Here is a 15,656-nt window from a genome sequence, read left to right as displayed (position 1 = left end):
GAGATTTGTTCCAAAGCCCATGTATATTAAGCATACAATGTCATGTTAATATACTGATCAAGCATCTCTATATTTAAAATGCAGTGAAAGAAAAAAAATTGAATAAATTTAAAGGGCAGATTTCTTCATTAACAAGTGCACCTGAGGAAGAATTTTTGCCCATCTGGAGTGGAACTTTGTAAATATCTACCTGGAAATGCCATAGCTGGATGTGAATAAAATAGTGCTCAGTAACAGTTTGAACAAAAATAAATTCAGAAGCATGAAACTTACCTTGAGGCTTCAATTCTGTACCAGTATTGGTCATTGATGACTAAGTCTGGATATTCAACACGTCCAACACCAGATCCTACATCCCACAGAAAGTTGACTTTGCCTTTACGCATCTCAATTGCTAAGAAATCAGTCTGTAGAATAACAGCAAAATTGAAGTTGAAAGCTAACTTAGAAACCCTGCTAATACTCTGATTAAATGTTTCAAAGTAGGAAATACCTACTTTTGATGAAAAGCATGATTAAAATCTTCAAACATAGCAGTGCTTCTTAAAAAGCATATATGAACCATTATAATACATAATTATGAAATTGGTTACTGTACAGAAATACACCATTTCCCATGCGTCCATGTCAGCTCTCTGCTAGAGTTAATCTCACTGCTCCACCAGTTCCCCATAGCACAATATTTTGTTGCTCTCTTCAGATAATTGTCTAGCTTCCTTTGGAAAGCCACAATTGCATAATGCTGTTGGCTCCAAGCCAAATCAATGAAAACGTTCAGTCTCTCGAACAATAAATTTGTAAACCTCAGTAAAGAGCCTAACTTGAAGTACCTAAGATGGTAATTGACTGATAAATTAATATTCCACATTTTTTTTAAAACCATCCGGGTCTGCTAAGCCTTAACGTATACATCTGGATAAGGATATATTCACCAATTCTTATCTCGGTGGTAACACTCTTAATACCGAATTAGAAGGCAGTGCACATTGTAGATTGCACATTTGCAATCTCAGAATTCTGGTGATTGAAGGAGTGAATGCTTGATATGAATGGGTTGCCAATCAAGTGTGTTGCTTTAGTGTTAAGCTTCTTGTAAGTTGTTACAGCTGCCCTCATTCAGTCAAGTGGAGAGTATTCCATCACATTCTTGACTTATGACTTATGGATGGTAGGCAGGATTTAGCAAGTCAGAAGGTGAGCTGTTTGCAACAGAATTCCCAATCTTTTTCCTTTTTTTTACCCAGTCAAGTTAGAACATAGAACATTACAGCGCAGTACAGCCCCTTCGGCCCTCGATGTTGCGCCGACCTGTCATACTAATCTGAAGCCCATCTAACCTACACTATTCCATGTACGTCCATATGCTTATCGAACGATGACTTAAATGTACTTAAAGTTGGCGAATCTATTACCGTTGCAGGCAAAGCATTCCATATCCTTACTACTGTCTGAGTAAAGAAACTACCTCTGACATCTGTCCTATATCTATCACCCCTCAATTTAAAGCTATGCCCCCTCGTGCTTGCCGTCACCTTACTTGGAAAAAGGCTCTCCCTGTCCACCCTATCTAACCCTCTGATTATCTTATATGTCTCTATTAAGTCACCTCTCAACCTTCTTCTCTCTAATGAAAACAGCCTCAAGTCCCTCAGCCTTTCCTTGTAAGACCTTCCCTCCATACCAGGCAACATCCTTGCAAATCTCCTCTGCACCCTTTCCAAAGCTTCCACATCCTCCTTATAATGCAGGTCAATGGTCAGTATTTATGAATCATCCACAGTTGTATTTAAATATAATTACATCAATGATTTAAACCCACTGAAATGAATATTGCTAAAAACATAACAGTGGAGTTTCACATTTGAAAAAAGGCACATTCATTCTAGGTTCTAATACAAATTCCAGTTGAAGCTATTGCAATTTGAATGTTTAGTCAAAAGGTGGAGACAAACTCACTTCTAAAACTATCTTGTTGCCTGAGCCAAAATAAATATTGAACCTGGAGTGTCTGTGCACTTGATAACACCTCCACATTTTGAGAAAACTGTTGCACAGCAGCACATTTCACATTAGATGAGTAAAATAAAAATTGTGTTTAATTGTATAACTAATTTCTATATAGTGCTTACATGATGGAGCGTGCATGAAGCTTTTGATCATCCTAGAGGGTAGAGTCTTAAAAAAAACAGGTTCTGAAGGGTGATAGCAAAAGACAACATCAAAGTGAGACTTCAATCAAAGAGTTCCTATTTTCACACATTGCTCCCCTCTTTAGTCAATTGCCTGACATGCTGCTCTGTAATGGTCTAAAATGAACCTTCGTGGGTATAGGTGAAGCAGTCTACAGTGAGACTACCAAAGGATAGCTGGAATGAGCAGGTTGTCATATGAAGACTGGGCTTGTTTCTCCTGGAGTTTCAAAGAGTGTGGGGTGACTTGATTGAAGTGCAAAATGCCTTGAAAGTTTTGACAAGGTGGACGTGGGTGGGCGAGTCCAGTGTTAGGGCACATTGTTTTAGAATTAGTAGCTGGCCTTTCAGTAGCGCTGAGGAAAATAATTCTCTCAGCATTGTGTGAAGTAGGTGCTAAAGGCGATGGTAGGTGAATCATAAGTCATAGAATCATACAGGATAGAAGAAGCCCTTCAGCCTATCACGTCTGAACCGCCATATTTTTAAGAAATAGAAAGATCCTTGTTAGGAAATCAAAACTTATCAGATGGGAATTTGAAATTCTGAACACAACAAAACAGCCATTGTATTATTGAATAGTGTAACAAGTTCTAAATGGCTTACTCCTCCTCCTATGTTTGCATGTAAAAGCCAGAAGATATCATCCAACAGCAGCTCAACCATTCGAGCTGAGAACTGAGCCACCATCTTTATATCTATGTAGGAACGCTGGGAAAATGAAGATTTGCATAAAAATAGAAAATGGTGATATATCAGCAGGTATAGCAGTTTGTGTGGAGAGAGTTAATGTTTCAACTTGAGGACCTTTCTAAATACAAACAAAAGTGAAGGTCTACTTCATAGGCTGACAGATAGGAAAACTTTACTGATAAAAGATATCATGGCAGAAAATAAAAGGTAATGGTTACAGCAAAGAAACAAAGATGTGCAGAGTAGGAGAACTGGCCAAGCTAAATTGCCCACAGTGTTCAGGGATGGGCAAGTTAGATGCATTTGTCAGGGATAAATGTAGAGTTTTAACATTGGGAATGGGTCCGGATGGGTTATTCTGAGGGTTGGTGTGGACTTGTTAAGCCAAATGGCCTTTCTCCACACTGTAGGGATTCTATGATTCTTCTATGATTCAAAATAAACAAAAGCTTTGTCCAGAGTGATTTTGAGTGGTAGAATAATGAACAGCCACATCTGAGTACAAAGTTGTATAAAACAAGTGAAAGACCAGCATGTGCAAAATAAGTGAACAGAAACAAAATGAGAGGTCAGAATTCATGGTCTGAAATTGCTGTACTCAATGTCACATCCAGACGGCTGTAAAGTATCTATTCAAAAGCTGAAGTAGTAAGTATCGAGGTTGGGATACTGCCACTGGGATACTGCCACGGCCAAGAGCAGAAGTGTCAACATGAGAGAAATGTGCAAATCCAAAGTGGCTAGGCCACCAGAAACTTGGCATTATGCTTGTGGACTGAACAAATACATTCTACAATATCATCGGTGTAAATTCATTAATTTTCATAAATTTCATCATAATACAGCTGCAACCCATTAACTATCGCGTGGCAATATAGATCCTATTTGGAACTTGTGCTAAAACTGATGCTCCTGTACCATTGCTATAATCTGTGATCCCATCCCATACCAATTCTGACACATGCTTTTCTGTAAAAATCTGTCTGTAAAAATCAATTGCTTAAACTCTAAAATTCTGTCACCCCCCATCTCCAGCCTACTGTCCATATCATGAGCAATATAACCAAAACATCATATAAATAGTCAGTTAAGCTGTCTATAGTTATTGAGTAAAACCAGGGCAGTCTTTCCCTGGTTGGATAATACTAGAGCAGCAGACGCTGACAAGACCTTGACCAGCAGCCCAACATTTTGACTTTTAAAACAACAAAGGAAGTGACATAAAGATCTAAAGTGCGCGGACTTACATATCGTGCACTACCAAGATAAAATAGTAGATTCTCCAGCTCCGATGTTTTCACATTCAGAACAATAGAGTTGTAGGTGCCCTTTTTAATATCGGGACGGTAAGTACGGATACAGTCACCACCAGATGAAACTGATACTTTGATCTAAAGCAAGTTGAAAGAATCATTCAATTAATGGAGAGTAACAAAGTTACAAAAACACTTATATTTATTTTGTTGATTGAACTACTCACAGAGTTGGCATGTTTACGGGCTTGATTTATAAGATCTTTAATGTGAGAGATATTCCTTCCGAGAGTGTCCTGAAGATTCTTGATTGGTTTCAGTTTATCCATCAACTTATCGGTTTTATCTTCCAATTCTTTAACTTTCATATCAGCATCAGCAACTTAATGTGACAATAAAAAAGATAAATGTGCAAGTTGTTTTGTTTCCCATTTTAATAAAATCAGAAACAATAAGGTCACAATGATACATCCTTCTCAGTTTTGGTAAGAAAGGAGATTGCTTAGTACAAGGATCTTTATTCTTTTAATTGAATGCTATGATACAAACATATCCATGTATTTTATCAACCCTAGTTTGTAAGTTAACAATTCCTGCAAAAAAAAGTGTCTAAAATCTGTTTCTGTTAATCCAAACACAGAGATGTTCCCATCCCTAAATAAGAATTCACCTATGTGTGTACAAAGATGGGTCTAGTATTTACTGACAACCTCTATCTGAAAAATTCTTTTCATTCCTCGGCCTCTTTCACACAGCCACCACTCAGTTCTTTTCAATTCCATTTGATTTATGAACAATTACATTGTTGTTATGGCAACAGTGTTACTAGAATTAAGATTTTGAGGTATGAAGCACCAGGAAAAATACCATGATCAATTTCCATATTTAATGTCAGTATTTTGGATTGACTATGTAATTTTAAAATTACAGTTTGTTAAGTTTTAATTATTGCAAATAATTTTTGTAGATTTTTGCTGTCTTTGCAAACTTCCACTGTGTAAACTCTGTTTGCTTTGAGCACTTGTTTATTTGTTAATAGATTAAGCGAGAATAAAGCACTCTTTAAAGTTGTTTATCTCGAATCCACTTCTGGACAGAACAATCCAGAGTAATGGGAAATGCTCAAACTGAAGTGTAGTTTTATGAGCTCACAGATTCCCATCCACTGGCACCACAAATTAGGATTTTGAGTACAGGTGTCACATTTTGTTACCGTTCCCTGTTTGTAAAATACAAAAAGAAAATAGGAGCAGGAATAGGCATTCAACCACTCCAGCCTGCTCCACCATTCAGTACAATCGTGGCTGATCCAATGTTCTATACCTTCAGGCACAAAGTCTTACACTTGTCTTGATTGATTCTGGCCTTTGACTCCTCCTTCTATCTTTTCCCTCATTCCCTTTTCTGTCTTTTGTTCTTGTCCTTGTTGCCCCTTCCTCTGACTCTTTGCATAAGTTTCCATTCCCCTTCCAATTTGGTTTAAACCCTCCCAACCACTCTAGCAAATGGTCCCCCAAGACATCAGTTCCCGTCCTGCCCAGGTGTAATCTGTCCAGTTTGTAATGGTTTCATCTCCCAGAAGTTTGAAACCCTCCCCTTTGTGACACCTCTTTAGCCACATGTTCATCTGATATATCCTCCTATTTCTATTCTGAAAAACATGTAGTGATCCTAAGATTACTACCCTTGAGGTCCTACTTTTCAGCTTGCTTCCTAACTCCTTGCATTCTATTTTTAGAATCTCATCCCCCTTTTTACCTGGTGGTATCAATGTGTACCATGACCACTGACTGTTCACCCTCCCCCTCCAGGATGTTCTGACATCACTCTGAGACATTGTTGACCCAAGCACCAGGGAAACAATATATCAACTTGGAGTCTCAGAGATGTATATGTATTCTCCTGAAAATTGAATCCTCCTTTGACTACTGCATTTCCATACTTCCTCCTCTTCTTTTTTGCAGCAGAGCCAACTGTAGTGCCACAAATGTAGCTGTTTTTGCTTTCCCCTGACAGCCATTCCCCTCAAAACATAGTATCTGTTTTTCAAGGGAGTGACCACCGGGGGTTCCTGGATTGCTTGTCAAATCCTGTTACTCTGTCTGGTACTCACCCATTCTACAATATACCAAGTCATGCCTGCACCTTTACCAGGTTCCAGAATAAGGCACAGATGAGTGTGACATTACACGGCTTGGAAAAACTAATGTGATCATCTAAATACCACAAATTTGTAAAGCCACAAATTACATTTGGTGTAACATGCAGACTACACTGTGGAAGATATAGTTGATATTATGTGCAAGAGGCAAGTTTAAGTAAAAGGATCAACAACTTCCTAGATCTAGAAGTTTCTGCCACTAACATACATCTGGGAAAGACTAAATGTAAATGAAATAACTAATTCACCATGTTGATTCGAATCCCCTGATAAGTATATATTTACCTAGGTCCTAAATTTTCTCAAAGTATGCACTGTCCAAATTATTGGCTTTTGTAAGTACTGCTTTGGTCCAAGGGATAAGTGAGTTACACCATGGTTTATACTCAATATAAATTCAGCAACAAAGTGGGTATGGTCCAAGGAACATGATTTACATTTCTCTATACTCTGCTATACTTGGCTTATCGATAGTCACAGGTGAGGTGCTGGAAGACTGGAGATTGGCTAACGTGGTGCCACTGTTTAAGAAAGGTGGGGAGGACAAGCCAGGGAACTATAGACCAGTGAGCCTGACCTCGGTGGTGGACAAGTTGTTGGAGCGAATCCTGAGGGACAGGATGTACATGTATTCGGAAAGGCAAGGACTGATTAGGGATAGTCAACATGGCTTTGTGCATGGGAAACCATGTCTCACAAACTTGATTGAGTTTTTTGAAGAAGTAACAAAGAGGATTGATGAGGGCAGAGCAGTAGATGTGATCTATATCAACTTCAGTCAGGCTTTCAACAAGGTTCCCCATGGGAGAATGGTGAGCAAGGTTAGATCTCATGGAATACAGGGAGAACTCGCCATTTGGATACAGAATTGGCTCAAAAGGTAGAAGACAGAGGGTGGTGGTGGAGGGTTGTTTTTCAGACTGGAAGCCTATGACCAGTGGAGTGCCACAAGGATCGGTGCTGGGTCCACTACTTTTTGTCATTTATATAAATGATTTGTATGTGAGCATAAGAGGTCAAGTTAGTAAGTTTGCTGATTACACCAAAATTGGAGGTGTAGTGGACAGTGAAGAAGGTCACCTCAGATTACAACAGGATCTGGACCAGATGGGCCAATGGGCTGAGAAGTGGCAGATGGAGTTTAATTCAGATAAATGTAAGATGCTGCATTTTGGGAAAGCAAATCTTAGCAGAATTTATACACTTAATAATAAAGTCCTAGGGAGTGTTACTGAACAAAGAGACCTTGGAGTGCAGGTTCATAGCTCCTTGAAAGTGGAGTCATGGGTAGATAGGATAGTGAAGGCAACGTTTGGTATGCTTTCTTTTACTGATCAGAGTATTGAGTACAGGAGTTGGGAGGTCATGTTGCGGCTGTACAGGACATTGGGTTAGGCCACCGTTGGAATATTGCGTGCAATTCTGGTCTCCTTCCTGTTGGAAAGATATTGTGAAACTTGAAAGGATTCAGAAAAGATTTACAAGGATGTTGCCAGGGTTGGAGGACTTGAGCTATAGGGAGAGGTTGAATAGGCCGGGGCTAATTTCTCTGGAGTGTCGGAGGCTGAGGGGTGACCTTATAGTGGTTTATAAAATCATGAGGGGCATGGATAGGATAAATAGACAAAGTATTTTCCTGGGTAGGGGGAGTCCAGAACTAGAGGGCAGAGGTTTAGAGTGAAAGGGGAAAGAAATAAAAGAGACCTAAGAGGCAACTTTTCATTCAGAGGATGGTACGTGTATGGAATGAGCAGCCAGAGGAAATGGTGGAGGCTAATACGACTGCAACATTTAAATGACATCTGGATGGGTATATGAATAGGAAGGGTTTAGAGGGATATGGGTCGGGTGCTGGCAGGTGGGACTAGATTGGGTTGGGATATCTGGTTGGCATGGATGAGTTGGACCAAAGGGTCTGTTTTATGTGCTGTACATTTCTATGACTCTATGATGAATTTTTGAAGTGGTGAAGTATGTCAATATAGAAAAATTGAACATTTTCAGATCAGTTATAGTACCATCTAAAACACCTCATTTAAATGAGCCGCTGGGTAAAGCTCTTGTTATATCCCTGAAACAAGCTATCCCAAAACCAAACTTGGTAGAATAACTCTTGTTGCATTTATACAAAATAGGAATTTTTCATGCAAATCATCCATGTTGCTTTTCTAATTTTCAGGAAAAGCAAATGTATTTTGACATTTTTTCAGTAAGAATTAGATTGAAATTAACACCATTAAAATTCACTTAAGATCTTTGGCACGCAGTCGCAATGGGCACTGTACTCAAGGGGAAGTTACTTTGTTTTACATTAATATGTAGAATACGGTTTTAAGTTGTCAATAAATGAACAGGAAGAGTAATTATGTTAATTCTGTAAAAGTACGTCTTTTGACTACTTCAGAAAATGCAACAGTAGAACAGAAACTTACTTGTCTTAGCTGGTGTATTAATGGCAGCATTTGCTTTGGCCACATCATCTTTGAGTTTGCTACAGTTGTCCTGCAATCCCAGGAGATTCTGGTTTAAATCTTTTATTTCTGCCAGCACTGCATTTGCAGTGTCATTTGCCTGTTTGGCTTTCTCTTTAGCTGCTTGTATCTTGGCACTTGCATCTATTTTATGGAAGAAATGTACATATTACTGTACTGCATGTTAATATAAAAATAACTTAGCATTAACTTCACAACATAGTTAACATTGAACAGAAGGCATGCATTAAAGAGCTGATTTTCTGACATTGCATCACCAATACAGATCATTGATCAGTGGAGACATAGAGTGGAGTTTTCCAGGTCTTCATCCACCTCCACCATCACTACCCTGCATGCTCCATGGGCAACATTCTCTTCCATCCTTTGACCACACGAGTGGGCATTGCCAAGACTTCATCACATCATCAAGGCTGTTTTCAGACCAATTCACACACTACTGAAGCACACTCCACTCTGGAGCTAAGGGACACTTATACCTTGCATGCTTCTGCCAAGTCACAGCGGCATCGACACATCTCTGGTATCTACACAGGATGGTTCTTTCATGTCTTTGCTTACTTTCTTAGCAGTCATGCCCTCTGCACTGACTTGGATGCTGCAACCTTCTCTGGCTTGCATTGCTTTTTAGTTCAGTGGGAGCTGCAGCAGCTTCTCAACATCCTGAGCACTGAATTGTTCAGGGACAGACATGTTGATGTGCAGCACTGTCAATTCACACCTCCTGGTGGAGTAAATGGGGACAATGTTCACTCTGGGGCTGCCACTATTGTCAGATAAGGGGCCCATCCAATCTCAGTACAGATGATTGGGCCACATTCAGCCTTATAGAACAAGTGCAACCAGTCTGGGAATCACAAAGGCATCAGTCAAACTGCGGAGGAGACATCCATCCTTTGATCCTGCTTATTGACTGTCCCTGTTGTTGCAGTTCCTGAGCCTTCTGATGTCAGTAACGGCCAAGACCAGGACTTAGCATCTGCCTTGGCCCAAGCAGGTTATCTGGTCATTGCCAGTCACTGAGGATCACTTTTCTTTATCTAACCGCAGAGTTTTATCAGTGATGTGCTCACCAGATTGTGCTCCCAATTCTAATCTAGAAACAGAAAACACTAGGATGTTGGCCTGAGTTTGTGGTGGGTGCCGCCTTGTCAATTCATCCTCAGAGGGGAGAGTGACTTCCTCCTAAGGGTCGCTGGTACTGATCTATGTCTCTTAGTGGTTTGCTGGGTCTCATTAATGCCTACATAAAAGAAGAGAGGGAATTATTTGTGAAGAAAGGGTCAAAAAGTATTCAGGAGAAGAATGAGTTTGCACTGGTGTTAATGGCGGAACAGTGCAGCACAACACAATTTAGCTCACTCACTTGGTTGCTCATGGAGATCTCTCTATCCCCTCTGAGTTACTGCGTTCTTCTCCAGCCAACTCCAGAATTTTTCCTCAAATTGTGAAGGACCAAACATCTGCCCTCCTCACAACCATCTTTGCCCTCTCCAGCTAGTGAGAAAACATAACTTTCTAAAATGACACAGAGGGACAAATTGGGGGATGGAAATTAATGGGAGAGGAGTTATTGGTGATCGAGGGGTGGGAGAAGCGACCAGGTATCTGCAGTGAATGAGCAGGAAGTGCAGAGGACAGGAAGGGTTAGTAGTTTGCAAGTATGAGGTGGGTGAGAGATGTTGAGTGGACATGTTGCACAGTCATTGTTGCACTCCATTGATCTTGGTGAGAGGCGTTAGAGTGAGTAGCAACGTCCTTGACAGCTTGAAATAGGAGGGAAAACATGATGACACATACCTTGCTGAGCACAGAAGAACTTGACCTTCTTCCTACACTGCTTGTTTTTTTAAATATTCAGGACACCTCACTGCCTTGGAATGCTAACTCTGTCCAGGTTGGCTGCATCTGGTGGCCTGGCCTCCTATACTGGAGATGGCAATGCCTTTCTTTTGAAGAACCCGTCCACTAGCACTTCTAGGTCCGAGTCAGCAAAGCAAAGAGCGACCTTCCCTTTCCGTGTCATGTTGTTTGGGATCAGAAAGCAAGACCACAAGTTGAGAGGCAGTTCCTGGTTTGGAGCATTTGCAGTGCTGTGGAGCTGGGTTTAAATATGGAGCTAGCAGTGTGAACATCACCAAATTCCTGCTGTAGCGAGAACTTCCACCTCTCCTGCCTCACAATTCCATAGGACAGGCTCTGAAAAGGCCAGTTAAGCCATGACTGACTCAAGACTGGTGACTGCTGGAGAATTGAGCCACAGTAGGCCAGCACCATGAATCACAGATAAAAAAAAAATTGCTAAAAAAATGGAACATTCAGCCCAACAGATCTGAAATTGTGAGTATATCGCCCATTGATTTTACTCAGTAGGTTACAGGACAGAATAAAAAGGTCATTTTGATCATTTCTGTTAGCAGATAAAACTTAGAAGAACAGAATGTGACCAATTTCATCCAAAATAAACTGCACAAGCATAAAGAGCCATACGTCAGAATAAAACCTACCTTTGGGAATGGCATGAAGTTTCGCAAGTGTATCGTTTAAGGCTTTCAGCAAGTTTTTGTTTTTGGTTGTACCATCATTTAGCCTATTTTCTAAGTTATTCAAGTTATCTCTTTTCTCTGAAAGACAATAACAAAAGCTTCAAGACATGACATCTACGTAATGGCACAGTTTTCTCAAAATGAATTAATTATTTGTTTGTATATTTCTAACTGACTGTGTTGAATATAATGGGTTTTTTTCATGTTATAGTTTAGGGATGTATGCACACATGAACCATATTAATCAATCAGACCACTCTTTGATGTGTGATCCATGCCTACTTTAATGTTCTCATACATGGTTGCAACAGAATATGATTTGATTTGTCACATGTAAGAGGTACAGTGAAAGGTTTTGTTTTGTGTGCAGAACAGGCAAATCATACCAAATAAAGTGGATAAGGGGAATAGAACAGAGCGAAGAATATAATGTTATGGCTGTAAAGAAGGTGCACAAAGAGCAGATCAACATTCAATTTAAAATTTGAGAAGTCCATTCAGAAATTGAATAAGTGCTCCAAAACCATTGAGGAAAGACTTAGAAAAGTCAAAGTGTTCCCCTTCAAAGTGCTTAACGCTTGGCATTGACTGAGTATGGAGTTGTGGTTGGACAGAATTGAGTGAGACTTTAAACCTTGGCATAGTCATCAATTACTACGTACAGTCTCAAATTTGAACAAAGTGTTACATTGACTGCTGGTATGCTTACGTCAGAAAGCATCAATACATTTCAAAGATTGTAGAAAAATAATACCTTTAGTTCACTAGGAAGTAAAGTTGGCTGAGAAGTCAACTGACCTTTTAGTTGAACGTTTTAGGAATTACAGGCTACAAGCTTTTTGAATACATGGATCATGTTCAGTACCAGAAATGATAACCAGCCTAACATATCAGATGTTAAATTTAACTGGGATGCTACAGACAATTTTAAACTCGACGTAGGGCATGTTTTAAAGTAATGGATATCTGACAAGCACAATCAACATCAAGAACGTGGCATTGCAGATTGTTAGAACAGATGATGAATGTCATGTGTGAATCAGTAATTTTCACACAACGATTTCTCTTAACTCCAAACTTATTTCCTGTGAAGCCCGGTGTACATTTGTATGCTAAATATCTGGTAATGTTGCAAAACCAAAAATTAAACAGAACAGCTCCCAGTTGCTGACCAGTTGGCCTTTTGCATTTCCTGGGCTGAGGTATCCATTGAACAAAACAAAGTGTTAGAGTCATAGAGAAGTACAGCACAAAAACAGACCCCTCGATCCAACTTGTCCATGCCGACCACATATCCCAAACTAATCTAGTCTCAGTTGCTAGTATTTGGCCCATATCCTTCGAGATCCTTCCTATTCATATACCCATCCACGTGACTTTTAAATATTGTAATTGTACCAGCCTCCACCACTTCCTCCGGCATCTTATTTCATAAACACACCACCCTCTGTGTGAAAAAGTTGCCCCTTAGGTCCCTTTTATATCTTTCCCATCTCACCTTAAACCTTTGGCCTCCAGTTTTGGACTCCCCCACCCCAGGAAAAAGACTTTGTCCATTTATCCTGTGCATGCCCTTCATGATTTTATAAACCTCTATAAGATCAACCCTCTGCCTCCGACGCTACAGGGAAAACAGCCCCAGCCAATTCAGCCTCTCTCAACAGCTCAAATCCTCCAACCCTGGCAACATCCTTGTAAATCTTTTCTGAACCCTTTCAAGTTTCACAACATCCTTCCAATAGGAAAGAGACCAAAATTGCACGTAATATTCCAACAGTGGTCTAACCAATGTTCTGTACAGCCACAACACAACCTCCCAACTCCTGTACTCAATGTTCTGCCCAATAAAGGAAAGCATTCCAAATGCCTTCTTCACTATCCTATTCACCTGCGAGTTCACTTTCAAGGAGTGATGTACTTGCACTCCAAGGTCTCTTTGTTCAGAAACACTCCCCATGACCTTCCCATTACGTGAACAAGTCCTGCCCTGATTTGTGTTTCCAAAATGCAGCATCTCACATTTATCCAAATTAAACTCCATCTGCCACTCCTCAGCCCATTGACCCATCTGATCAATATTCCATTGTACTCGGAGGTAACCTTCTTCATTGTCCACTACACCTCCAATGTTGGTGTCATTGCAAACTTACTAACCAAACCTCCTATGTTCACATCTAAATCATTTATATCAATGACTAAAAGCAGTGGATCCAGCACCGATCCTTGTGGCAAACCACTGGTCACAGGCCTCTGTCTTCTACCTTCGAGCTAGTTCTGTATCCAGTTGGCCAGTTCTCTCTGTATTCCATGAGATCTAATCTTGCCAACCAGTTTATTATGAGGAACCTTGTTGAATGCCTGAATTCCATATAGATCACGTCTACTACTCTGCCCTAGATGTCACAGTTGAATGTACAGTTAACGGAGAGCTTCAAACCAGCATCCACAAAAAAACAACACACATGAACAAATACATAACTTCAGAAGCAATCATCCCAACACCCATTAACAGAGCTGCATCAATACATTGTTTCAATGAGCTGCATCACACTACGGCACCCAAGAATTACAAAAAACAGAAGTAAAATATCTACAGGAGAACCTCGTTTTTGTGAACCAGTTATCTGAATATCGATTATCCTTAGGAGATCTCAATAGAAACATTACACCAAAGGCTTGGGTCCAACACTGATCGCGTCTTTTGTTTACATTGATTTGAAGTGCTGCCGAGAACAGTCCTGGATAGATGGAAGCACAGGCACCACCTCTAAATGACTGACCTCTTCCCCCCTCTCTCTCTCTCCCTCCCCACACCTTCCCTGGAGTTCTACACACGACGTACCCTAAACGCCCCCTTTCCCAGATAATTCTCCAACATTGTCCTGTGCAGAACAGAGATGGAACCTGTCAAAAAGTTGCAGTAAAATGGTGTGTGTGTGTGTACGTGTACTGTTTGGAGACTCACCCCCCAAAAGGCAGTAGCAGCAACAGCAGCAGTCCTGTTGTTGGTGTCCAGTCCAGCTGTCCTGGAGATGGGGGATGGGAGTGGGTGCAGGCAGGGGGTGGGGGCAGGTGTGGGCCAGTGCAGAGGGTGGATAGGTGGGGAGCAGAGCTGGACCGGGGTTGGGGGCAGGCGGGGGAGCAGTGTTGGAGGGGGCGGTGTGGTGTGTGGTTAGATGGGATTGGGGGCGGGTGAGGGGCGGTGCTGGACTGGTTCAGGGGCAGGGCTGGACAGGATTGGGGGCGGGCAGGGGGGTGGTGTTGGATGGGTTTGGGGGAGGGGTTTGGGGAGTGGGCGGGGGATGGGGTTGAGAGGTGGGTAAGGGCTCACGTGTGCTGTGCTGCTGCTAATCTCCTGAACAGGGAGCAGTCTTAATAAATAACTCCGAGCTCCAGAGAAAAAGCATTGAATTGATTAACTGAATAATCAATTATCTGAACGTAATACTGCCTGCCCATCTTGTTTGGATAATTGAGGTTCCTCTGTATACTATGTTTTCAATGGAAACCCAATAAATACAATCCACTGATTCCTCAGAAACAAATCAAAACAAGCAGACACAACGCAACCAAAAACTGTAGCCACATGACCTTACATCAAAGGCATATCATAATCTACTCCCAGACTACTCAGACCCCTTGGCATCATGGTAGCCTACAAACCTACCAACACACTTAAACAGCGACTAATGGACCTAAAGGATCGATTAGATACGACCAGCAAAACTAACGTCATTTACAAGATACCATGCAAGAACTGTAAAAAATACTACATCGGATGAACTAGCAGGAAATTTGCCACCAGAATACATGAACACCAACAGGCCACCAAAAGACATGGCTCACTATCCCTCGTTTCCATACATACAGACAAAGGAGGACACCCCTTTGACTGGAACAACACACACATCCTAGGATACACGAAACAAAGACATGCACGAGAATTCTTAGAGGCATGTCATTTTAAACAGAATTCCATCAATAAATACATCGATTTAGATCCTATCTACCTTCCCTTAAAAAAAGAACCGGAAATGACATCACCCACCTTATTAAACCAAGACCAATAAATTGGGAGGTGGGACATACCACCAGCACTTTACCGGAGACTCTCACTGATGATGTTACCTAGTATGGTGATGAAACATCTCAAAACAAACCTTCCAACTCAGTGAGCTAACGTACATATTTATCATCAACCTGAGCTACCAATCTTCTCAAAAATCGCTCATCAATCCTCTGTTACTTCTCCAAAAAAACTCAATCAAGTTATTGAACCACCATTTCCCACGCAGAAAGCCTTGTTTAACTATTCTTAATCA

At 40.8% G+C, this 15,656-nt stretch overlaps 1 protein-coding gene across 3 annotated transcripts in view; it reads right to left on the bottom strand.

Annotated features, from left to right (window-relative positions):
• lama2 (laminin, alpha 2) overlaps nucleotides 1-15,656 on the bottom strand; it is a 387,170-nt gene that overhangs the window by 54,835 nt on the left and 316,679 nt on the right. For all 3 annotated transcript variants that reach the window (XM_072556030.1, XM_072556031.1, XM_072556033.1), the window contains 5 exons: nucleotides 11,296-11,412; nucleotides 8,729-8,911; nucleotides 4,363-4,517; nucleotides 4,130-4,273; nucleotides 274-407 (listed from right to left, as the gene is read on the bottom strand). In XM_072556030.1, the coding sequence (XP_072412131.1) occupies nucleotides 274-407; nucleotides 4,130-4,273; nucleotides 4,363-4,517; nucleotides 8,729-8,911; nucleotides 11,296-11,412 (733 nt within the window). The remainder of the gene's footprint in view (nucleotides 1-273; nucleotides 408-4,129; nucleotides 4,274-4,362; nucleotides 4,518-8,728; nucleotides 8,912-11,295; nucleotides 11,413-15,656) is intronic.

The sequence above is a fragment of the Chiloscyllium punctatum genome, chromosome 3 (genome assembly GCF_047496795.1).
Source record: "Chiloscyllium punctatum isolate Juve2018m chromosome 3, sChiPun1.3, whole genome shotgun sequence".
Taxonomy (NCBI): domain Eukaryota; kingdom Metazoa; phylum Chordata; class Chondrichthyes; order Orectolobiformes; family Hemiscylliidae; genus Chiloscyllium; species Chiloscyllium punctatum.
Note: the sequence above shows the minus strand (reverse complement) of the source record. Positions and strands in the feature narration are given on the sequence as shown.